This window comes from Phyllostomus hastatus, unplaced genomic scaffold (genome assembly GCF_019186645.2).
Source record: "Phyllostomus hastatus isolate PE091 unplaced genomic scaffold, TTU_PhHast_1.1 phas_scaffold_193, whole genome shotgun sequence".
Classification (NCBI taxonomy): Eukaryota; Metazoa; Chordata; class Mammalia; order Chiroptera; family Phyllostomidae; genus Phyllostomus; species Phyllostomus hastatus.
The window spans coordinates 10,226,415-10,253,223 of record NW_025334015.1 but is presented as its reverse complement, the minus strand read 5'-3'; the positions used below and the strand labels follow the sequence as shown (position 1 = coordinate 10,253,223).

Here is a 26,809-nt window from a genome sequence, read left to right as displayed (position 1 = left end):
ATGTCCCAACGAATTTCCAAACGATGTATCTCAGAGAGAAAAATCTCGCCCTATACGGTAGAAGTGTATCATTTTTCCTAACAAATTTCCCGAAACACTTGACTTCTTTCTTATTTAAAACAATGTGGTGTTGCAATGCTTTCCAAATCACTTATATTGCTCCTTATGACGTTTTGCCCGCAGTTAAAAGAACAGGTTCCCCTGGGACTGGCCCAGAATCAATACGGTAACACTAAAACACAAAAGTAAGGTAAAAAGTAAGGCAAAATACAGAAGAACACAGCCACGCAATCACATCTGTGAGGACTTAATGAACTCTACCTTTCAAGGGGGAACTCGATGATGGTGTGAAATTTCCCCTGAAGCGCAGCAGGCCCTTCTCCTACTTCAATGTATTTATTTTCGGTCACAATCGGAGAATTGACCTGAGCCTGTGTTCTTGCCTGGGCTTCCTCCAACGTCAGCAGCTTGGTAGACGGCGAGGAAACCAGCAGGGACTTGGGTCTTGACAGAGAAGCTTTGGAAAGAAAGAAAAACAATAAAGACAGTCACACCTTTCTGCGGTGGGGAAAAATATAAATATGTGTGAGTGTGTGTATATCTATCTGTTTATCTGTCTATCCATCTATCTACCTATTTGTCTTGTTTTAAATCTTCACTGAGTTTTTTAAATGGCCAAACAATCAGTCTTCCTGAAAAGTGAGGAGTAGCAGGTGACATGCCAGGCTGTTGACAACAACACACACACATATTTAGAATTCTGAAGTCACTCTTTTCCTTTCCTGAGGCCTTGCCTGGTATCAGTTACTTTTGGTTATGGAAGGACTTTTTCTGCTGTTGCTCCATATCATACCTTTATATACACTACCAAGAAGTAACACAATATGTTTTGTAGTATGTCATGAACTTGGACCACAAACTGTCTAACATACAGTATTCACTGAGCACACACAAAATAACTGTTAAATTGTGTACTTCAGAAATTGGGCAAAAATTAGCCACTTTCCACCAAAGACAGGGTTATTAGACCAAGATAAGAAATGCAGTTTTCCATTCCTTGTGAAGCTTCGATGCGTGTTCCCCACAGTAAACAAAATCCGTGTGGGCCCCACCTGCCCCCTCCTGAATGGCCGCGCTGATCTTCCCACTGAAGAGGACATCGACGTGATTGAGGATGAACTCGACCACCACAGACTGAATCCTCACTTCCATGAAGGCCGCGGTGCCGCTGAAGCAGGCGGACTCGATCTGCTTTGATCTGGGGAGTAAACACAGTATCACTGTCAGAGTCACGGAGATGCCAGTCTCAAAGGGCTTTCTTTTTTAATTTTTTTAACGTGTAAGTCACAGAGAAACCAGAGGAAGAAAGCATACTTTCACAGTGCCTCGGCTAAATGCCAATGGCCTGTTTTGGGGAGATATTCAGAAAAGAACAGATTAATTTTACATTTAAAAATTATCCTTATAAAACACCAATGAGTTAGACTTTCATTTAAGATGATTGGCTCTATATAAGGTCATATGTCAAATGTGACTTACCTGAGCAGGTTGGGAGCCCAAACAATCGCTAGGTTTTTTGCATGCATGTTTGTGATGGAACAGTAGTCAGCTAGAAGTGACAAGTGTCTCATCAGGAACTCCAGTGTCCTGGAAAACGAAACAGAACATATTAGCAACACAGAGAAACCACTGTGTGGCAGTGTGGAGCATAAAGGCTCCACTAACAAGGTTTCAATGGCAAAATAGAAAAAGAATCATACAAACCCCAGCAAATTTTGTGCTGCTTATGGGGTTTGACTATTACTACTACAAACTGTCAGAAGAACATTTGATCCTGGCTGTCAGACATCTACTTTCAAAATACCAGTGAAATGAATCCTCCTATCCAGTTTCCAGACAAATGATTTCGTGAAGTTGTGTTATCCTACTTGCAACCAACACACTAATAGGAAAGAATTTAAACTTTCTTTCTATAAAAGGAAACAACAATGTTTCATAAGCCTAAAAAGAGTTAAAAAGAAAAATTCCAGTAGGTGCCAAGAGGAGAATATTTGAGCAAATATGTGCTTTTGGAAAATAGAAAGGGTACTATAAATCCTTATTATCCTGGTTTATCTTATACATTCTAAGTTTGCTTTATTTAAACAATTTGTACATATATCAACTTCTATATTCTATATCTATATAATAGATTATAGATATCTAAATATTATATATAATAAATAATAAATATAATCTATAGATATGCCTAATCTTATAATCTATAGCTATATATTGATATATAATATAATGTAGATATATATTATATAGACAGATACGTAGCCATCTATATCTATCTATATAGAAAGGGGGAGGTGTAGACAGACATAAAATAACGTCAAGTATGTTCAGAAATAAAGCACAGTTAGCTTCAATGTAAGTTAAATCCCATAAACACGTGTAGGTATTACCTAGCAGCTACTACACCTCTCAAAGTGTTCCTACCTAAGTGTATAGGAATTAAAACTAGTAAAGACAATGAATGGGGGATAGAAGTTTAAGACTATAATTTGAAACAGTAATGAAAAGTTAACTTTTGGTAAACATATGAGCCTCAAACATTCAGATGAGCCGAACATGAATTTAGGAAGAAAAGGAAAATCATAGCAAGAGGCACGGTTCAAGATACTTTTACAGGGAATATCATCGGATTTCCACAACAGCCCCACCTAGCACAATGTTACCGTGCCTCATTTGTGGGGGAGTGACCCCAGGTTTGCCCAGATCACACAGACAAGCGGTGCTGGGGTTCTATCAGGCTCAGCTTCTCCCCAAAGCCTTTGTCATTCAACAGAATCTACTGAAGCTGCTGTATGGTAAAAAGCACAGTCCTCTGTCTCTCCTGTACACAAGTAAGTAGAGAGAGCCAGCCAGACAGAGGGAGGCTGGCCTGGAGACAGCACAGAGGCGAGAAGCTTGAGAAATGTGTGTAGAGAGCAATGGAAAAATTTGCTATTTGGAGTTGGGGGGGGGGCAGATGGAGGAAGAGAAACATTAAAGTACTTCAGAAATATATTTTACAAGAAATGCAACATAGATCAACCAAAGATACAATTTTATTCACATATATAATTATAAAGATGATTTTAAGAGCTAACAGAGAATTTCAGTCAGAATCATAAATGAGCATTTTCAAATTTAGCAGAGTGCAAATTGCATAAACCTTCATGGAATACAAGTTGGAAATTGCTGTATGTTGAACAGAAAATTTAGCTGTCTTGTGGTTTCTAAGAATTCCACTGTCAGGTCTTTATCCTAAAACAATAATCTAGGTTCCGAAAAGAGTCATGTAAATGGGTGGTCCTCCAAGTCATGTTTAAAACAGGTAAACCCCATTGCAGAGACTGAAGAGGCAAACCAGGGGAAACGTGAAATAACGTATGGCCCATCTTCACTAGAGAACACCGTGAAAAGTCACATTTTCCAAACACATTTAAGGAACTAGGAATTGTGAATGTTGAAATCTTTAAAGAATCTGGATTAGAAAAGATATATAAAGTAGGAGGTATGCAAATTATTTAAAAGCAGCTAGAATATAGAAACATATTACATCACAGGAGATATGTAACAAGGAAACACATGTAATGTAGAGTAGGAGATGTGTACATAGTAACACACACATGAAACAGGTGGACATAACTCACAGGCAACATGCAGGGTCCGGCAGAAGTAAGGCCTGCTTGAGTGTGGATGGCAGGGTAAAAATATGGGTGTAATAATTTATAGTTTTAATTTGAACATTTTACCTAAAATGTCATATGGTGTTCATGCTTATGACTTTGTAATAAAAGGTTTTATAATAAGAAGGAGCATTATTTGTGCCAGATCTTGTCTATTAAAAGATAAAAAGATAATACTAGGACATACACATACATATATCAGCAAACTATAAAATATAGTGTTCAAATACATAAAATGTATATGCAATACATATTATTGAACATGTACTATGTACGAAATTCTATTCTGAGAATACAGTGGTGAACGAGACCGAATCCATGGCCTCAAGGAGTGTGTGTTCCCGGGGGTGTAAAACGGGTGGTGCAGCGTGCATAAAAACACATAGTGGGACACCTGTACAACGCAGCAGGAAGAGGCACATGATGTTCAACAGCAGACACGAAACAGAGAGCCAGGGAGCTACAGATGCAATTAGTAGGGGAAGTGCCTACACGTTTTGAGAAATATCTACTTATAATAAAGGAGACTATATACTATAATAGGGAAAATATAATTACAGTAGAGTAGAATAACATAGTGGAAAGGCTATATATATACATATATATATATATATATCTCAATGTAGTAGGAGATGTACGTGTGAGATATTCACTCATGTTTGTATATGTGTGTGTGTACAGATAAAACACATATGAAGCAAATACACAGGCATATGTAGCAGGTAATTACAGTGATAATAATGGTAAATAACTCATATAAACAGCCCTGGCTGGTGTGGCTCAGTGGATTAATCACCAGCCTGCAAACCAAAAGGTCACTGGTTCGATTCCCAGTCAGGGCACATGCCCGTATTGCGGGCCAGGTTCCCAGTTGAGGGTGTGTGAGAGGCAACTGACCAATGTATCTCTTGCACTGATATTTCTCTCCCTCTCTTTCTCCCTCCCTCCCTCTCTCTCTAAAAATAAATAAAATTTAAAAATAATAATAATTCATATAAACAGCACTCATTTAACAGGCCTTGTTCTAAGTGACTTTCCTTTAATATTCATAATGATCCTGTGGGAAAAGCACTATTATCTTTATTTTACAAAAAGGAAACTGAGCCCAAAGACAAAAGAACTTGCTCAAGGTCGCAAGCTCACACAGCTATAAGGGTAGTTTGGCTGCAAAGTGTCTATTATATATCATATTATATATAGTAGGTGATATAAATGTACTACTAAGTAGGGAATAAATACATGAGATACAAATAAACATGTGGTGGGAGATTTACTTATATAAAATACACAGGAGATGTATATACTTTACCATGACTGAAATATATAATGTATATATACATGCATGACATATATATATACATATATTCTCGTTATATATTATATATGTATATACATACACATATATACTTTATATATGTGGTAGAACCTATTAATTACGTTCTCTTAATTCACCCACAAGCTTAACCAATATTCTTAATTCTTTTGGTAAAATTAACTGATTGGTGTCCAAGGCACAGGAAGTTTTTCTGGCTAATAGGTTTCTCTGTGGTATCCCTGCACACTTTGACTACATCACTTGAATTATAAGCTTACCTAAAACCAATTTTAAATATTTCTGTAACTATTTATGCAGTTATTCTAATTTATAATTAAGTTAAATGCTATCAATATTTATAAAACACAAATTTTTGTTTCTTGCTTCTATGAAACCTCAGTTGAATATTTTGCAGAGTTTTGGCAAAGTCTTGACAAAGCTGAGCTGCCAAATGAGAGAAAATCAAATACTATGATGAACAGAGAACAATTTAAACAAAACAAAACCTGTAACTGTCTATAATGTTCTCATAGAGTGAAAAGATTATATCCACGCAGTAAGAATTATATCCATGCTGCTGCAAAGTAGGAACATCTGAAGAAACAAGAAGGGGAGGGAGGTATGGGTGAAGGGAGGGGGGAGGAGAGGGAAAAGCAGGGGAGGGGTGGGGAGGGTTGGTTAATTCCTGGAAATAAATTTATTTAAATCAGGAGGTGTGTTGGAAGAAATCCATATCTGAAGACTGACAGAGAAGGTAAGGAAGTAAAAGAGTTAGTTCAAGAGTTACAACTCCAGAAAAACAATAAAAAAAGCAAAGAGAGAAGTGGGATAGGGTTTAAGTTGGGGTGAGAAGTTGTAATAATACAAGAAACTGTTTCAGAAGTTTCCAGGAAGAAAAGGCCCTCGGTGACTGCCCAGAGAAAAGAATGAAAAAGAACCCGTTCCAAGATGAGTCAATGTGAAAACCGACCACTAGGTATGTTCTAAATTTAAAAGTACCCAGACAGGATATAAACAAAAGGAAAATGTCCCTACAAAAATTTGGCAAATTAGGATCAGACTATGCTGCATTTTTGCTTAGATGGCAGTGGTATAATACCATCAAGATTACGGGAAAAAGTATTTACTGACAAACATTCTACAGGCAACTATCAATCAAATGCAGGAGTAGAATAACAGCATTTTCCTTTCAAAGCCTCACAACATGCAGCTCCCACACACCTTTTCCTGGAAAGCTACCACAGAAGCACACTACAAAAGCAGGAAGCACACACAGGAAAGCGGACAGGAGACCAGAAGAGAAGGGATCTAGCTGATGGAGGAGTCAGGAAGGGACTTTCAGGGTGAGGGGAGGGCTCACAGCCTCAGTGCACATCTGCAGAGCAGTTAGTCTGGATCAAGGGGTAGGACCGAAGGCCCCAGGAGGGGTGTTTTCATGGGAAATAGAAAAAAAGTTGCTTGCCCTGTTTGAACACACGGAGAGAGCACCTGTAGTTCTGTTAGAGAACCTGGAGTGTGAAGCAGTGATAGAAGAAACTAACAGCTAAAAATGCGCAATCACGCCACAGAAATACACAAAGTTAAGCCAGAAAGGAAATATAATTCTACTATGTTATTCGCGGCTGTTGTGAACAATTGTTACACGGTTATTACAAGCTAGGGATGTCCAACCTGTGGCCCCCAGGCCCGGATGGCTGTGAATGTGGCTTAACACAAAGTCGTAAAAGTACCTAAAACATTATGAGATTTTGTGTGTATGATTACGTGTCACAATGTATTTCATGTGGGGCCCAAGACAGCTGTTCTTCCAGTGTGGCCCGGAGACGCCCAAAGGTTGGACACCGCTGAGAAACAATGAATACTGATTTAACTCCAAATCAGTTATATCGGCTGATAGAACTACAGCCGATGAAAACCAGAGCGGGGAAGTGAGCATTTATGTGGTACTGGATGGGGAGGGGAGGAGTTATGAGAAAGCTGAATGTTCATTTACCGTAGGAGAGAAAATATAACATCTAAAAATGAAATATCAAGAAGTAAACACATAAGCATGGTATTCAGAAACAGAGGAGTAAACCCGAGAGTTGAGTAATGATTTCCGGGAAAGAGAAATTAGAAATGGAAAGGTGTGGAGCAGGAAACTGCTGTTTTTTCAGTCAGCTTTTCATACCATTTCACTTCTTGAAACTACGTACATACGTTATATGGATCTTTTTTAATTTAGAGAAAAAGATATATTTACATGGTACCTCATGTAAAATTACCAAGACATCTTGGCTTTAACCTCATCACCTGTCTTGCTACACTTGATCATAAAAATAAATAAATAAATAAATAAATAAAGGGCCAGTCTCATTCACACATTTGATCTCATTTTCACATTAAAAAAAAAAACAAAACCCTCTTAAAAAGGTATTATTAGTGGTGGCCGCTGCCACCACCTCTCTGGCTGCAGCCCCTGGTGTGCCCTGCACTCGCTGCTGCCCGCCTGCTCCTCCTCCTTCTCCTCCCAGCCTCACCGAGTCAGAGCCCGAGCTGGAGCCCCAGCCGACCCCACAGCCACAGCCCGGGCACTATGGCTTATGGAGTTACAGTGAATGATGCAGTCATCAAAGTTTTTAATGATGCAAAAGTCAGGAAATCTTCTATATGAGAGGAGATAAAAAAATAGAAAGCAAGCAGTTCTCTTCTGTTTAAGTGATGACAAAAGACACATAATTGTAGAGGAAGCAAAGCAGATCTTGGTGGGTGACACTGGGGATACTGTAGAGGACCCCTGTACATCTCCTGTGAAGCTGCTACCTCTGAATGACCGCTGATATGCTTTGTACGAAAGACACATACGAAACAAAAAGTCTAAGAAAGAAGACCTAGTATTTATATTCTGGGCTCCTGAAAGTGCACCTTTAAAAAACAAGATGATTTGTGCCAGCTTTAAAGATGCCATTAAAAAGAAATTTACAGGTATGAAATGTGAGTGGCAAGTAAATGGCTTGGATGACATAAAGGACTGTTAGACACTTGGAGAGAAACTGAGAGGTGATATAGTAGTTTCACTTGAAGGAAAACCCTGATAAAGTGACATGATAGTCAAGTACCCTCTGGATCATAAGGAGTTCTCATTTCTCCAGCTCAGTCAATTGGAATAGTATTAGGTTTTGGTTTTTGCCTGTCCTCTTCCCATTGGGTCCTCCCAACACAATGAATGAAGGAGGTATCATTCAAGCAAGCAGCCTATCGGTGATTGCCATTAGACTGTTTAATACTGTTACTTTGATGTGGAACCCAAGGGATGCCTTCCCTTGATAGTTTAGCCAAAGCAACTGGTAACATGCCTCTCTTGCAGCAAGCACTACAATGAATGTGACGGTCAGTGTGAATAGCTTAGAGTACTGCAAAGGGCAAGCAACTGAAAGCCATGTAAGTACTGTCCACTGGTCTGATGGTCAACTTTCTTCAGTGTCATTTGTAGTTGCACTTGACTGCAGGTCTGTGGGGCTCCACCATTCATATGCCTTACCTGCCTTGACAAGCCAGTTTTGGGGACATGGCAGCCCGGATATGACATTACACATTAAAGGCACTTTTTTTTGTACTGAGTTGAACTCCTCACCCCCAAAAGAAATGCCGATTAAGTTATGTGACCTGTGTCACCCACTCATCCTCGTACCTCAGTGTTCATCCCTGTGGTGTGCATATCTCCTTGAAAGAACTAGCTCTTGTTAATGCCTTTTTGTCTTCCATGGAGTGTACACTACTGAGTAAGCATGGGAGTTTTTTTGTTTACCAAGGAAGTCTTGCAACACTAAAGATATTTTATCAGTCAGATGGCAATTTCTATATAAAAGAGCCGGAAGTGGAACATTTTTGAGATCAAACTCCACAGCGTCACAAATGGCCACACTGCAATAAAAATTGTGGCATACATTATGGACAAAAAAATAATAAGAAGGTATTATTAGTATGCTTTTCACAGATGTGAAAATGATGCTTAGAATAGTCACATAGCTAGTAAGTGATGAAGTTGAAAATTCAAACTCAAGTTGACTGCACAAGATTTCTTTTTCTGGTAAGGTACAAAAGTCCTCTTCCCCTTGAAGATACTCCTCAGGAACTGTGCAGTGACCACTGTGTCTCCATGGCCTTCTTTCCAGGGCCAAAGGCCTGCATTTCTTGAGCTGGCGCCACAAAAGTTCGTGTGTGTGTGTGTGTATGTGTGTGTGTGTGTGTTTTCAGTCTCCATGGACTGTTAAGGCCTCTTTAATTTCCTCAAAGGATGTGTTAGTAGGAAAATGTTAAGCTACCTTCTGGCTCTTGCCTATCATGAATTGAAAGCTCCAATGTTGAGTAAAAATGTGATTTTTAATGTTGATCAAAAATTTTAGTGTTGATTTAGTACCAAATTCAATGCTGCTTTTAAATATGTATATGAACAATGCCATTTTTTACAAAGTAGCACTAAATTACTTAGTGTATGATTAAGATATCTACTGAATTTAATTTGTCAATAACTAAAATTTAAATGTTTTATTTTTACTTTTATGCATACTATAATCCTCAATTTATGCTGTTTTCTTTCTTTCACCAATTTTATTACGGTCTTCCCAGGTATAAGCAAAAATATCTGTGAGTCCAAACTAATGTACAAGTTAAACTGGGTTTTAAAAAGAGCAACAACAAAACCAATAAACAATAACAAAATCTGGAACAAACCAAAACAAAAAGCAGGCTTACTGATCTTTGAGTCTCATGAAGAGGAATTCTGAGACAACTGTTAGATTGTGTGGTTCTGTGTGGCTTGGACACATTTTAAAACAAAGAAGAGGATTGGAAGAAAGGAAACAAGTGAACAGGCACCCAGCAGCACGTCCCTACTCGGGGCTCAAGCATCTCACAAGTGAGGTATGCACACTTGTGGTCGTACACCCCGGTACCTCACAGTGTTTCTCAGTGTCTCAAAACACACAACACAAACAGGCTTAGTCAGCCATCCATCTGTTCATCCACACATTCGTTCATTCAACACTTACTATTAAATGCTTATTGGGGTTTTTTAAGTTGAAATTTTTAAAAAAGATTGTATTTAATTATTGTTAGAGAGAGGGGAGGGGAGGGAGAAAGAGGCAGAGAAAAACATGGATGTGTGAAATCAGCATGTGCCCTGACTGGGGATCAAACCAGTGACCTTTCAGTTCACAGGCCAGCGCTTACCCCACTGCGCCACACCAGCCAGGGCCTGTGAAATGCCTACAGCACAGTGCCAGGCACTGGGGATACACAGACAAATAAATGTAAGTGTGTGGACAAAGGGAAGTTTAAATAGCTGTAACTCCCAGAAAATTTAAATAGTTAAACCCAAAGAAAAAAAATACTTGTACACATCAACTCACTTCCACTTTCAGCTAGTTTTTCACATGTGGTTTACCTGTAGTGTGGAGGCGGGAGCTGCTGGATGACATCGTGAATTTTTATCAGCCTTTCTTCATCCGTTGCTGCTGAAACAGCATCCTGTAACAATCAGAATGCAAAATAAATCAGCGGACGTTGCTGGTAAAAATGAAACTCTTCACTTACAACTCAGTTTTCACTCTGAGAGGAATCACTCTATCCACTCTTTGATGCTGAACAACGAGGAAACGCCATGTAGCATCGAGGAAATAAACACTTTTCCATGTTAAGTGGACACTGAAATCTATTAAAAGATAATTTTTAAAAAGCTTTATGGTAACCATCATTGAGTGTGATAAGAGTAGTGGCTCAAAGTCAGAAACTAAAAGAGTGAAAATGTGAAATCAGCAGAGACTAGGAACTAGCTAGCAGCGACTGCTTTTTCTTTCCTTGTTTTCTTCAAAAAAGCCATTCTAGTCAAAGAACTATTTCTTATGTAACCAAAGCAATTTTTACACATTTTGAACAAAATCACAACAAAACTCCAAACAGGACTCGATTCGAAAGTGACTCGTACTCACTGAAAATTTCTCATAGAGCTGGTAGGTGAGCAGAGGGTTCGGGAGCTCTCGAAAATAGAGCTTACAGAGGGAGCCCACCGAGTGGATGTCTTGGACATACGGTTCTTTTGTCAAGTCGGGGACATGTTCAGAGTCAAATTCATGGCTAGCAAAGAGAGCACAGGGAAAAATTATTTTATTAAAGGAACAGCAAGAATACGACTTCAAAACAGAAAGCAAAGACCCAAAGTGTTAACCTCTACCTCAGTGAATGAATATTTTTTAAAATGATTACATTTGGACTTCAGCAGTAATTGGATGTTTCATCATCAGACAAGTGCTTTTGGACGTGGAAATCAAGGGCAAAGCTTTAATATTAAAATGGATAGCAATCTCTGAAATGCAGATGAACGAGCAGCTCAATGCATAGATCTGAAAACGGGACTCATAATTCCTAATGGTTTGAATATCTGATATCTTGGCAATTAATAAAAATCAGGATTGAGTGGCAGCTGGCCCACGAAGAATCATGCATAAAAATCCCTCAGATACAAGAAGTATGGTTCAGGAACGGTTTATTAAAGAGAGATAAGAAAGCCAGAAATAATATAAATCAATTCCCAGCTAACACCAAATTTTAGTAGATGGTAAAATCTGTAGCATTAAAGCAAATGAAATAAAAGTTGTGCTCAGAATGCTAAGGCAGATTAAGCTCATGCTCCAGGAGGCTAATGAATATTAATCTATAGGCATGAGATGTCTTAACCTAGAAGATCAGTGTATGTGGATTTATTAGCGAATACGAAATTTGCTGCATGTAAAGACCAAAAGGGTCTTTAGCACAAGAATCAATGTATTTTCCAATATGTATTCCTGAAAATAGAGATGAGCTCTATGGTCAATGAGAATATTAAGACCCCTATAGAGTAAGAGGCAGTTCTCATGCAGCACAGAAAAAATTAAAGGAAAATGACACATTAAGAATAGATTAGAATCTAAAAGGTTGAGCAAAAATAAAATGTCCATTGCTGGTATTAAGAATACCATTATTTTTGTCTGAGATGATAACGAGAGGATATAAAATACATAACACACACATACATGCACATATAATGTAAAACCAGTATCAAAGGGGATTGGAAAACACTTCCCTCATCAATTTTAATTAAGAACTAAAGACTAATTCAATTATAACGTACATTTTCATCTGTCGTGGGATCAAACTCAATTTGCTAAAATCTTCAAATGTTGTAACAAGACAAAATACAGGTACTGAAGCAGCTGAGAGGACACAGTTTCTGATACTATAAATGGCATTTAGTAAAATCTACACAAAGAACAATACGGATCTTAGTTCCTACTGTTTCTAAACTATCTTATTGAAAATTATGGTTATTAATGTAAGAGTTTCAATTTTGAAATCATTTCATTTTGAAGAATTACAATGGGATGGGAGAGAAAGTGCCGTGTAAGGTTTTACCGCAGTCTCTGGATGTTGGAGGCGACGCCAGAGAGACGATATATCCCGTCCACAATGCCATATCTCTCGATGAACGCCGTGCAGCTTTGAAGAACCTGGGGTACTGAAGAGAATTTTAAAGACGTGGATTAAACTGGGAGTATTCGGCTGAAACAAAGTCGCCAAAACATAAGAACATCTTAGATCCCACAAACAAAATAAAATGTGTGAATTACAGGTTAAGGAGTGGAGTTCATCTACCACAAAAAACAATGAGGGTACATTTACTTAATTTCACGCCAGCCAGGAAACTGCTTCCTGAATAATCAGGACTGGCTCTATCTCATTAGGTTTCGGGAAGGGAAAGAGTCCGTATGTTACCACGAGTGGTCTAAGGTCTGCTGCAGCAGACATTTAGATCATATTGTAACAGCAAAGTGAACTGGTTAGTCCTAACACCACACTGGATTAAAAAAAAATACAACTGTTCAGCTTAATTTCATATATAGCAAATGGATATAAAGCTATATGCTTATCCCAACAAGATAACTGCCTGTAAGTGCTACAATTTTTTACTTTTAAAAAAGTTTCTTTTATCTTTTCATAGTTAATGCTAATTCTAATTTTATCCAATAAACAAAACACCAATAGATGCAAAGGTCAAAGTAATTTCAAGTAAATAAAATCTTAATCTCCTGACTATTTTTACATTATAATTACTGACTTCTTGACTTAATATTATCAGCTCATTATAAAGGGCACTCTAGTAAGCAGAAAGAGAAGGGCTGAATAATCTGACACAAACAGGCAGCTATTCAGGGCTTACAGTCTAGAAAAGAACGTTCAAACTATATGATAAAAAATGTTATAACCATTAAAATGTACAATAGCTGAAATATGTACTTTGTTTTACAATACAGACCAATAAAGTCTTAGTAACTGTGCATTTGACAGTATTAGATAAAATTCCTGAAAAGAATTACGTGGACAAATATTATTTGGTCTGGAAAGAACTACTACACTAGGGATGAAACATATAGAGTATTTTAATAAGATAATTTTGGCTTATATATCTCACTTACAGTATACAGCAAGTCCTCACTTAACGTTGTTAAGAAGTTCTGCAACCTTAAGTGAAATGACATATACTGAAACCAATTTTACTGATACGAACAAGAGTTAGGTTCCTACAGCAGCACCTCACTGACACTGTAACAAAATGATGTTGAAAGAAACGATGTCATTTTAGGACTTGCTGTATATATATCAGTCCTTTATTATTACTACAGACTTTTCCTCCTTTTTGTTGTTCTTCCTGCATTCTATCTTTTAAATTGTCAGATCCTATAACTTACATGTAAAACTTAAACTCCTTTGAATAACTTGTAAGCACTATATTATTGAACATGTAATATGTACCATGCTAAGTGCTTTATAATAAATACCCTCACTAGCTGTCACAGAAATTCTATGGGAAAAGTTTTATCTTTATCTCTGGTTTACAGAGGAAACTGAGTCTTCTTTATGCAGATGGAAAAGCCAAGTTTCATCCCCAGGGGGGTGGCTTCCAAGTCAGGGGTACCTTGGTGAAATGTTACCTATTAGAATGTGCATCACGATTTTTTGGCTAAGAAAGTATGATTGCCTAAAGGAGGTTATTTGGGCCTTGTCTTTTTCTACTGTGCTCTGATTATACAACCCCTGTTTATTGTAAAACAATAATTTTAAAAAGAAACCTTAAACACAGATATAAATTCAGGCTACTGAGTTTCCTCACCTTGAGTTGTTTTTTTTTTTTTATTTTAATCATTGTTCAAATACAGTCTTCTCCTTTTTACTCCCAATCCAGTCCCCCCTCCCACCCTCCCCACTTCCCTCCCATTACCACCCTCCCCTTAGTTTATGACCATGTGTCCTTTAAGTTTGTTCCTGTGAACCCTTCCCACTGTCCCCCTTAAATTCCCTCTACTCTCTTCTGTGGGCACTGTCAGCCTGGCTTCTATTTCAGTGTCTTTGGTTATATTTTGCTTGTTTCTTTGTTTTGTTATTTAGGTTCCTGTTAAAGGTGAGATCATATGGTATTTGTCTTTCACTGCCTGGCTTGTTTTGCTAAGCATGTTTTCCAGCTCCATCCACGCTGTTGCAAAGGGTAGGAGCTCCTTCTTTCTTTCTGCTACATAGAATTCCATTGTGTAAATGTACCATAGTTTTTTGATCCATTCATTTACTGATGGGCATCTTGGTTGCTTCCAGCATCTAGCTATTGTAAATTGTGCTGCTATGAACATTGGGATGCATAGGTTCTTTTGAATTAGTGTTTTAGTATTCCTCACCTTGAGTTTTAAAATATATTTTATATTTTGTATCAAACATAATTTTACCTAGTTTTCTACAGAGTACTTGCTTTTTTTTTAAGCAATCTCATTTGAAATTTCATCTTCAGGAAATTCAGTTTCAAATATGTGCAACAAATAAAACAAGTGCTATAAAAATATAAAAAAACAATGATGTCTGAAAACTCTTTGTTCCACTGGGCTACATTTTACCATTGTTAAGGGAGGCATGAACACTATAGTTACTAAATCTGTTCTTAAGCGTGGCATCCACCGTCTCCTACCAAACTTACTAGGAATGGACACACACCAGGAAGGGCTAAGGCACAGCTGGAATTTGCTGAGCAGATGTGTGAAAGCCAGTGAGCATGGCAAACCCTCTCTGGTGTTAACGATCACATTCAAGCAAGGTTAACATAAAGAAATACAAAAGGAAAAAGCTATACAAAAAGAAAAAGAAACAAACAGCACCTGACTGCTCAAGAATGCCCAAGTAAATGACAAATTAGTCTGACCTATGCACAAAAATGTGTGGAAATTTTAAAAAAATTAAAACACTCGGTTCTGTACATAACTGATATGCCATAACCTTTAATCACCTCAGTGATAAACACTGAGGTTTGTGGGAGCTGAGACTGTTAAGATCATCCAGTTTTTATGGCACCAGGGGTCATAAACCAAAGTTCTTAAAATGCCTTGTCAGGCTTCTACATGAATTCTTACAACACTCTGTATGGAAGAAACAGGTCAGGTCTGTCTTTGCTCCAACAGGGAGGAAATACAGAAATACAATTCAGAGAATGAGTCAGACAGCAAAATGTCATACTGATATGGGCTCTCTTCTTAGAAAAATCTGGTGCAAAATCTATTTTATATATTTATATATTTGTATTTTAAAGCCCTAACTAAAACAGGGTAATCATAAGGAAGAATGATTATACACATTACATATCTATCCATATTTATATTTCTTCTCTTCTCACAATTGTATATGTAGTACTGATATATAATTTTTCCTCCTCAGTTATTCTAACTGTTCTCACTTAGACTTTAAAATATTATACATAATATATAACCAATTCTGCTTGTTTTAATTTAGACTTTGACATAGTCTCTCTCTCTCTTTATACACACACACAGTATGACTGTGGTTATATACTATATACAGTACATATAAAATATCACAATCTTAAAAAACTTTGATTTCTCACACATGTATTAAATCAAAGACAAACTAATAAATCAATTTAATATTAAAAACCATTTTCTTTCCTAATTAAAATTTTATTTGATAAACTTCAAAGGTTTCCCTTTTTGTGTTAATTTAGCCTTTATTTGAATATTCAAATATTTTTCACATGAATATTTATTCTTCATTTTTCACCTTCTCCAATCAAAGAGGAAATCATTTTTTTAAGGAGGAGAGTGAAGGGTTTACTTATTTATTTTTAATATATTTTATTGATTATGCTATTACAGTTATCCCATTTTCCCCCTTCACTCCCCTCCACCCTGCACACCCTCTCCCATCCACATTCTCCCCATCAAAGAGGAAATTATTTTAATATGCTAACTAGGATGTATCTGACCTCAGTCTTTACAGTTTATCAAATTACAATTATATTCTAATGTCGCAAAATAACTTTTCTTCTTTTTTTTTGTTTTTCTAATCACTTGAATAGACTTTCCTCTGGATCAGCCTTTAGCGGAGAGCACCCTTCCAAGACTATAAATTCATTTCTAATATTTTTCTACTATTTTTTCTTCTTCTTAGCTAAAAGGAAAGAAAACTAAGAAAAAAATCATTAAGTCTCTACATATCATGCTCTACCATAATTATATTAATTTTACATATCACCTAAGTATCCATACTTTTAAAAAGGTAAGTTTAGTTTATTATAACATTTTTCAAATGTCCACACTATGTTGAAATTTACAATTTTAACAGCTTTATAATTTAAAGATTACCCTAGCCCTGGCTGGTGTAGCTCACTGGATTGAGCGTGGGCTGCTAACCAAAGGGTCACTGGTTCGATTCCCAGTCAGGGCACATGCCTGAGTTGCAGGCCAGGTCCCTAGTGTGGGCCATGTGAGAGGCAACCACACATGATGTTTCTCTTCCTCCCTTTCTCCTTCCCTTCCCCTCTCTCTAAAAAATAAATTTAAAAAAAATTATAAAAATAAATAAAGATTACCCTAAAAGTGAGTATTCAATTTTTTTGCTCTGATACATAATACTATTATGAACATTTTTTTCTACTGAAATATGACCTTAGGATAAATACCTAAGGGGAATTGCTAAACTAACACTATAAAGTCTCTTGCTCTGAAGTACCAAAATGTTTTTCAAAAAGTTAATAATTCACAGACCTACCCGAAATCAATTTTTATCTATTGATAAAGCTGCTGCTGTTTTTCAATGGGATGGGGTATTGCAAAGACTGATAAACAAAGGCCTCATTTAAAATGAACTCAAGAGGCTAGACGAGAGAATTCCCACGCACCTGTCGCTGAAAACACACTGCTGACCCAGCAGGGAGAAACATATCCTTGCACCTCCAACAGAAAGAGATTCTTTTTCATCACAGGAGGTGATACTTTACTACCTCAGCAGGAGGCAGGGAAGACCACTCCTTTCCCAGCCAACAAGAGACTGCCATAACTCAGCGAATGCTAAGTCACTGTGTTTCACACTTTTAGTTTCCCCCAATGGGCGCTAGGTTTACAAAAGTCCCCCAGAAGTCCATAAAAAAAATCATTCTGTTTTGTCTCAAATTGCAATTCTTTGTTGTTTCTGAATAAACCCATTGTGCTGGAGAAATATTAGCTATTTGATTATGATTAATATTATCATAACTTAGAAATGCAGCTTTATTATATTAATAATGTTTCCCATTATAAAATGGTGTCTCAAAATTGCTTAAAAATGCATTCCCACGATTACAACAAATAAGCATAAACACTTTGCTGTAATTTGTTTACTACCTAGCTCCTTGTGAAAATTATGTTCTTATTTTTCTTCAGTCTTCTACTTAGGGACTTAATTTTCTCACGAATCTGAATGATATTTTCATATAATATATTAGAGGCATTTCATCATATCCAAATAAGGATGATTTTTCCTGTCTGTTGTACCTTTCCATTTGTTATTTTCATTACATGGAAATTATATATTGGAGACCAACTCTTCTTTTATATTTTTTTAATATGAGAAAGCTATCATTCCTCTTTGATCTCAAAACAAAATCATAACATATTAGCATTTCTACAGCCTTAAAATAGTTAAAGCTCATTTATATATCTAGAATTTTCAGTGTGAAAACGGAGAATTTTTTTCAAAATTCCTATTTATCTCAAAATGTATTTAATAAGTAACCCCTCCCATTCATGATCTGTTTTTAAAACCATACTTTATAATGATGGATTCTTATCTACAATTAAGGATAATTTCTGAACATCCCCAGCTATTTTATTCATGCCTCATTCTCTACACTAACAGCATTCTAGTTCTGAGCAATGTTTTCAGTATCTGGTAAAGCTGTATGTCTCATATCCTGTCACTGATTTCCCCCCTACTATGCTCTTTGATATTTTCATTGGCTCATTTTTCCATGTGCATTTAACTAGTTGCAAAAATAATCCCCACGGTTTTTTGACCCCCCCGCTTTTTTGGTGACTGTAGTAAGTTTTCATTATTTTGGGAATAACTCCTTTTGTTGTTTTCTCTCAAGAAACATGATATAGTTTGCATTAAATTCATATTATAAGTACACTGGTATTCTTTAAGCAATGTCTACGTAGAGCCTTAATTTGAACTTGGTATTTATCAGTATTTACACTAGTTTTCATCAGTAGCCTAAAAAAGTACAATGGGTATTTCCCATCAGGACCAAGATTTTTACAAATCATTTATTTCTGGTACTCATAAACAGTATAGGTACTTTGGATACTTCTTTAATATTCTAGCATCTCTACAAGAACTAGAGAAGGAAAGAGCTTTTTAAAAAAAAATCAAAGGAAAACCCCGTTTTTGCTTTCTTCCTATCCATTCATTCCTCTCCATCCACTCATTCAACTACTGAATTCTTGAGTCAGAATTTGATTTACAAAGAAAGAAATTAAAAATTTTGGCTATAATACTTGGGAGACTGGTCTTGGTATTTTATAGCCTCAAAACTATGACTATATTTTCAATTATGAGAAACTAAATGTTTTAGAATAAAATGTGAGAGGGGAAAGCTGGCTGAGAAAGCTTCGGGACCGATATAAAAATAATGCGAACTGACAGTGCTACTGTCCCCTCTGTATAAATGACGTACTCTTCCTAAACAGACCAGAAGTCTCTCCGAGGCCGAAGTGTATTCTCAGACCTGTCTTTACTCTCAGCTATCCCCAGAACTCAGAAAAGCACCTGAGAATGCTCAATGCATGCTGCTGAACTTAAATGAAACAGGTAGTATTTGCCTAATCTAAGCCATAACTGGCGATAACAAATCAAAATGAAGAGGTTGGAAACTGAAACTTAAGACTATAAATTTTAAATTTCATTTTTACCTTCAAAACCAGAATTCAGAAGGTGTTCCCCCAGGTCACAACCAAACACCCTCTCTTTCAGGATCCCCCGCTGCTTCAGCTTCTGTTTTGTCGGACGAGACTTCATGAATGTGCGTAAGAAAGTGATGAGCTTGCCGTGCTTTTTTGACACTAAAGAAGAGTGATAAAGAGAACAATATCTTAGTTGTAGCAAGAAGTTAGATTTTTACTGAGTTTGAAAAGAAATGGAGATCTCAACAGGCTGACTGCAAAATAACCTATTAAATGTACACTTCATATTCCATAGGAAATGTTCAGCAGAAGTTTAGGAAACAGTTACTTTTAAATAACATCACAATTTTGCACTCTCTCTCACCAGTATGTGATCTTACTTGATGGGAGTGTGAGCAGATTTAAGCACTGTAACCCGTGACTTCTAGATCAAGCTCAGTAAACCAGCCATTTTCCCAACACATGCCTATGGATGCTCCAGGATTATGCCTGATGCCTGAGTTTTACTCTAATCTATTAGTTTGGAAATGTTCATGAAAAGTAAGACTTAACTACGGTGTAAATGTGGTTTTTTTCTAAAATGTTTACTTGGTGGTTATAAATTTTCATGGCATTTACACTCTGGAAAGTAAAACAAATAAAAAACTCAACTTCCTCTTTTCATTTTATTAAGAGGACAATCCTATTATGACACAGAACACACTTGTCAAACTAATTGCTATGTAAATACAAAACACACACATAAAAATACCATTAGATATTTATTGTGATTCATCTAGAGTATACTAAATGTCAATTTATAACAAATCCTTTGTAGATCAAGGGAAGAGATAAGTAAATTAATACAGAGTAAAATATTTCTACAGATTGATACATTAGAAAGATAACAGCGAAAGAATTGAATGCAAACAAAGCCCTAAATGCAGCTTACAGGGTAAATTACCCTACATTTCAACATAGAACAATCATCATCTTAGAGATTAGCTGCTGGATAGACGGCTAAGCCACGTGGCCTGAATCCTCCTACGCAGTATGCAGATTACCAGAGGTCTTACTGCATCCTACCAAATGAACTCAAATCTCAAATCCCTCGAACTGATGAAGCCTTGCACAAAAATTATCGCCAAGAGTAACCTGTGTCCTAGATGGACCAGATCAGACCAGATCAGATATTTGTCATCAATATCTTTTCATTTTATGTGAAACACTCTTTACAGACATACCATATTTTTCAGACCATAAGACAAGACACACCCAGGTTTTAGAGAAGGAAAATAGGAAAAAAATTTTGACTCAAAAAATGTGGTAAAATATTTAATAACATAAATAACGTAATATTTCACCAATGTAAATGTAAACAGAACTCAACAGCAGCATTAACAACCACTATTCCTCCCAAATTGGGGGAGGGGGTGCGTCTTATAGTCTGAAAAATGCAGTAAGCATCTTTTTAATGAACTATACAGGGGTAACTGACTGTAACTGGTTTGCCCATGACTGACAGATTTCCTGAGACTTGAGACCTTAAGTGCTAAAACCAGGCAAGTCCTGGGCAAAGTGGGACAAAGTAGTCATCCTAGGCTATATATAGATTCATTGAAGAATTTATTTGTATATCAATTATTAAAGTATAATTATAATCATCAGTATAATTTTGATGCTATCTCTGACATGCTCTGGAATTCTGGGGAAACTACAACCTTCCTGGTAGCAGAGGTTCCTTGCTACAAAATTAAATTATGTGCTCACTTATCTGCTACTGAGACACACACAGCACACTGGGGTAACTGCAGAAGTACGTCCCACATAGCATGTTATTATACTAACAGTTACTGGACTTGCGTGATTCTCATTGCCCCCTAGTTGTTAGCAGATTCTGTGTTAGGAATCTGTTGGAAAGTGCCCATCAAACTATTTCTGTTCACTCTCATTTTCTACATAAACTTTAAAATAATTTTGACAAGATTTACAAAACATGCAAATGAGTTTGGTTTTAATAATTTAACATTATAGTTATACATTTTAATATGTCAACATTATAATTATATATTTGGAAAATTTTTATTTGTACAATATTTCCACCTGGAAACATGATATGTCATCATTTTTCTAAACCTTCTGTATGTCTCAGTAAAGTTTTCTAATTTTCTTTATAGACATATATGTCGCATATATGTCTTGTTAGGGAAATTACTAGGTATTTTACATTTTTTGGTTATTCTTGTAGAATAATACTTTTTTCCAATTATGGCCTTAACTGGCAATTACTGGTATGCTAGAAAATAATTTCTTTATGCATAGCTCTAATCTCATCATTTACTAAACTTTCAGCAGTTTTGGAAGGATTTTGTCTGATCCTTTTGGATTTCATGGATATATAATTGGGTCAAAGCAGATACGGAACAAACTATTTCTGACAGAAATAATTTCTTTATCTTCTTCATTTTTAAAAAATCTCACCTAATACTTTATTTTTTATATTTTTAAAAAAGATTTTATTTGTTTATTTTTAGACAGAGAGGAAGGGAGGGAGAGAGAGAGGGAGAAAAACATTAATGTGTGGTTGTCTCTCAGATGCCGCCTACTGGGGACCTAAGCCAGACATGTGCCCTGACTGGGAATCAAACCAGTGACCCTTTGGTTTGCAGGCTGGCACTCAGTCCACTGAGCCACACCAGCCAGGGCTCAGAAATAATTTCTGATTTCTTTTTCAAATTGTAATAATCAACCAGAATTTCCAAGATCCATGTTAATGACAGGCATTCATATTTAGATGCCGAATTTGATGAAAATATCTGCTGAATTTGACATTGCATAAGATGTATATGAGAAAGCATTTTTTTAGTCTCAGATTTCCAAGAATGTTGAAGAGGAAAGGGAATTGTAATTTTAACTATTATCATTCAGCAACAAGTTTGTAAGTGCCACTACACCAGGAACCGTTCTAATGCCTGCGATTACAGCGGGGAACAAGTGAGACGACTGCCCCGCTGCCATGGAGCTTACTGAGGGGAGAAAGACAACAAACAAATAATATGAAAATACCCAGAGTTTATTTTATACTTACTAAGTGCTGGCAACTGCCCAAGTGTTTATGTATATTAATTATTCATTTCTCATAGACTCCTGTAGGGAAAGCACTATTATCATCCCCAGATTTTGATGAAGAAACAGCCACAGAGTGCTAACATGTCCAAGGTCACATAACTAGGACTCAAACTCAGGTGGTCTGGCTCAAATCCCAAGCTCTTAGCTACTATACAATATTGTATAAGTTTAGATGACAAGGTAACATCAGATTACTTTTACATGCTAGTAAGGAAATAGAGAGAGTAAAATAATAGTGACAAGAGGAGAGAAAATACATTGAACAGGATGGTCAGGAAGATCTGAGGAAGTCACACCTGAAACTGGAACGTGTGAGTTATTAGCAAAAAAGGCAGCAGTATGAAATGAGGTTGAAGAGGTACACAAAACCAGGGGCTAGAGGTCATAGTATGGTTTGGATTTTATGCAATGAGAATACACTGAATAGTGTAAATATTTTTGAAAGGTTACTTTAAAAATAAACCAATATGTGTATCAGAAATCCAAATGTGCACTAATAAAGAACTGGCTGAATAAACTATAATACATCTGGCACAGAGGATATTACTGTTTGGCTTTTTTAAAAAAGTAGTTTTTCTACCTATCAATATGAAGTAATCTCCAGAATATATCAGTCAAAAAGGAGGGTAATATAAACTTTGAGCTATAAATGTGAACATGAACTCAAAATTGAGATATGGTCATGCCCATCACAAACCACAAAAACAACATGATCCCACAAGAAGAACCCTCAAGAAAATTCACAGTGAAGGGGTTAGGAGAAGCTTTTATAGACCTCAACAAGCTCCTTAAAGAATCTGAAAACATGACCCCAAAAACCAAAAGGTTTCTATTACTAGAGAGGAATGTTCAGGTGCATTATCTACTTATAAGCCAATCTATGATGGAAAAAAAAAACAAACAAACCCCAGAACAAGCAAACCAACTGGTCACATTTCTTAAAAGAGTGACTCCTCCTCAAGAAGAGCCTCAGGCAGGTCCTCAAGAAGGTGTTCCAGAAGGTGGCATTGCCATAGATGACAGCTCCATGTGTGCCATTGCCCCTGAAGACCCTCCAGTGGGACAGACGTGCATGTGAAGATAGTGACATTAAACCTGACACCGTGTGTACACCTAGGACAATGATGATGTGTATGTTTGTCTTTGTTCTGACAACAGTGTTTAAGACGTAAACAAATAAATATTTAAAAGTAGAAAAAAAAGCTTAGAGAATAAGGATATAAGAAAATATTTTTGTACAGATGTACAGTATGTTTGCATTTTAGGCTAAGTGTTATTACAAAAAAGTCAAAAAGTTAAAAAAAATTAAAAAGTGTATAGGTGACTCCAAGATGGCGAAAGCAGGTGGTAGTTACACTCACCTCCTCCAAGGACCATCACAAAATTACAATTAAATTATAAAACAATTGACCTGGATAATCATCTGCAGGCTAAGTGAATGGAAGGCTTATAACTAAGGCTACACAGAAGAAGCCACGTTGAGGCTGGTAGGGGGCGAAGAAGCGAAAAGGGCAGGACCCACACCCACATGCAGCAGTTGAGACTCTGCAGGGATATGTCAGCTGCCGATCGATGCCTGCCCTGAGGAGCCAGGGGTCTCAACCTCATGCTGGGCTCCTCAGCCAGAAGCACCAGTCCTGGGAAGAGGAGCCCATGTAACCTCTGGTTTCCAGCTCAGTGGGGGTTGCGCCCACCTGGGTGAGAAGGGAGACTGCTGGACACCTAGGTGCCCTATTAAAGGCTGGCACGCAAACTCACGCTTGGCAGCACTCACCAAGGGCTCCAGCTTTTTGTGTGACCCGGAGCCACAGAAAAAGAGATCATGCATGTGGCTTCAGGGAGAGGCTGGAAGAACAGCCGCCAATGTCCCTGTGCTGAGTCCCTATTCCACACAGCCCACAGATGCCATCTTTCCTGGGTTGGGAACTTCCTTCTGCACCCCATCAGCCTGGGGACAGGCACTGGCCCCACCTTCCCAGCTCCCTGAGGCCCCGCCTAACCAAGTTCACATCCTGCAGAGGAATCTGCTGGCTTCAGTCAACCTGGGCCCCTGCTGCCGTCTTTCTTTAAAAGAACTCAGAAAATCCAAGGAAGCTCAGGGGCTGTTAGAGACACAGAGGGAAAGACAGCGTTTTATGGCATTAGCGTGAGGGCTATTTTTTCCTGCATGCCAGACAGAAACCACTACTCCTGTGCACAGCCCACCTTCCACATCACCAAATCTTAATCTATTTCAGTCCAGTGAACTCTACCAGCTGCACCCCAACAACTCCCTGAGACCACAGGTTGGGGGTGGGGGGGCAGGTGGCATTGGTGTATCCTAAGACTTTTGCTGTGTAGCCTCAGATCTAGCTCTGACACCAAGTTTCTATCTGTGTTAACCTGGTGAACACCTCTCACCCCTCCCTGGTGAATCACAGAGAAACTGGCTCACACCACTTTGACCCAACAGAGACTCCTTCAGTAGCTGACCTTAACAGTCGGCCTACAGGCAAAAGTTGACTTTGCTTTGCCTTGGTCCTTTTGCTGATCTGCCCCAAGCCCATTACTGGTGGGAGGTGACCTTGGGACACAGTTTGTCTGCTCCCAAACACACCCAGACCCAGCAAAGGCAATAACCAACTGTGGACCACTATGTAGCTCCAAAGGGTAACCCAGGGTCGGTCATGGGCAGCGTCTGACATTGACTTGCACTGGAGCCCCTCCCAAGGGGCCCTGGAACAAACACACCCAATGAGAGGCTTCAGACCACACCACAGCACAACCCCATTAGCTCCAAAAAGGCATGCCGAAAGGGAGGATTCGGCAGGCACCAGAGGCTGCCGCAGCAAATTCTGCTTTGCAGGGGCCAGCCCCCGCACAGCAGCTCCTAGGATGTGGTCAGGGTCAATTATCAGTCAGCCAGTCTGGAAGTTAACCCCACCCAGAGAGGCCAACAGCAGTCAAGTCTCACCTACAGCAGGAGGGCTCACATAGGCACACTCCACAAAGGTACACTGTTGGAGAACAGTGCTCAGGTGATCAGGGAGACTGTGCCACTGAGACCCACATGACACCTATGACACAAAACTATACTGCCACGTGTGTGAGACGGAACAGATCTAATACACAAAAGTGAATACAGAGAGGCAGCCAAAGTGAGGAGTCAAAGAAACGTCTCCAAATGAAAGAATGAGAAATTCTGAGACAAAGAACTAAGTGAAATAAAGGCAAGCAATCTATAGACATAGAATTCAAAACAATGGTTATAAGGATGCTTGAGGAACTTAGGAAAAGAATGAATAAACTCAATGAAAACTTCAAAACAAAGATAATAAGCATTAAAAGGAACATAGAAACCATAAAAAGGAACCAGAAATGAAGAGTAGAATAACTGAAAAGAATACACTAGAATGAATCAACAGCAGATTAGACTTAGCAGAGTACTGAATCAGTGATTTGGAAAACAAAGCAGCAGAAAACACCCAATAAGAGCAGCAAAAAGAAAAAGGAATTAAAAAAAATGAAGACAGTTTAAGGGATGGAACAACATCAAACGTAACAGCGTGCCTCATAGGGGTACTAGAAGGTGAAGAGTGAAAGCAAAGAATTGAGAACCTGTTTGAAGAAATAATGACAGAAAACTTCCATAACCTGGTGAAGAAAAAAGACGCAAGTTCAGGAAACACAGACAGTCCCAAACAAGATGAACCCAACAAGGCCCTTACCAAGACACATCATAATTAAAATGGCAATGATTAAAGACAAAGAGAGAGTCTTAAAAGCAGCAAGAGAAAGACACTCACCTACCTACAAAGGAGCTCCCATAAGGCTGTCAGCCTATTTCTCAACAGAAACATACCAGGCCAGGAGAACTGGCACAAAATATTCAAAGTGAAGAAAAATAAGGACCTACAACCAAGACTAATATACCCAGCAAGGTTATCTCTTAAAATTTAAGAAGAAATAAAAAGAATGCCCAAAAAGAAAAAAAAAACTAAGTCAGTATTACAAGAAATATTAAAAAGACTTCTTCAAGGAGGAAGAAAAAGAAAGAACATGTATCTGTATAATAATGGCAATAAATAGATAACTATCAATAATCACTTTAAATGGATCAAATACTCCAATCAAAAGACACAGGATGGTTGAACGGATAAGAAAAGAGGACCCATATATATGCTGTCTACAAGAGACTCACTTCCAGTGGAGAGATATACAGACTAAGAGTAAAGGGTTGGAAAAACTTATTTCAGTCAAACTTTAAAGAAAACAAAAAACTGTGATAGCAATATTTTATTATCAGACAAAGTTGACTATTAAACAAAGACTATGGTAAAAGATAAAAATGATATTATATAAGAATAAAAGGATCAATACAACAAGAGGATATAACCCTTATA

The 26,809-nt window shown here is 37.6% G+C and overlaps 1 protein-coding gene and 1 pseudogene across 7 annotated transcripts in view; one reads left to right on the top strand and one right to left on the bottom strand.

Moving 5' to 3' along the window:
• ARHGAP32 (Rho GTPase activating protein 32) overlaps positions 1-26,809 on the bottom strand; it is a 264,019-nt gene that overhangs the window by 15,687 nt on the left and 221,523 nt on the right. For all 7 annotated transcript variants that reach the window (XM_045860146.1, XM_045860147.1, XM_045860144.1 and 4 more), the window contains 7 exons: positions 19,329-19,478; positions 12,463-12,565; positions 11,004-11,148; positions 10,460-10,542; positions 1,540-1,647; positions 1,113-1,258; positions 322-517 (listed from right to left, as the gene is read on the bottom strand). In XM_045860146.1, coding sequence (XP_045716102.1) covers positions 322-517; positions 1,113-1,258; positions 1,540-1,647; positions 10,460-10,542; positions 11,004-11,148; positions 12,463-12,565; positions 19,329-19,478 — 931 coding nt within the window. The remainder of the gene's footprint in view (positions 1-321; positions 518-1,112; positions 1,259-1,539; positions 1,648-10,459; positions 10,543-11,003; positions 11,149-12,462; positions 12,566-19,328; positions 19,479-26,809) is intronic.
• On the top strand, positions 7,610-8,108 carry LOC123832489 (annotated as a pseudogene).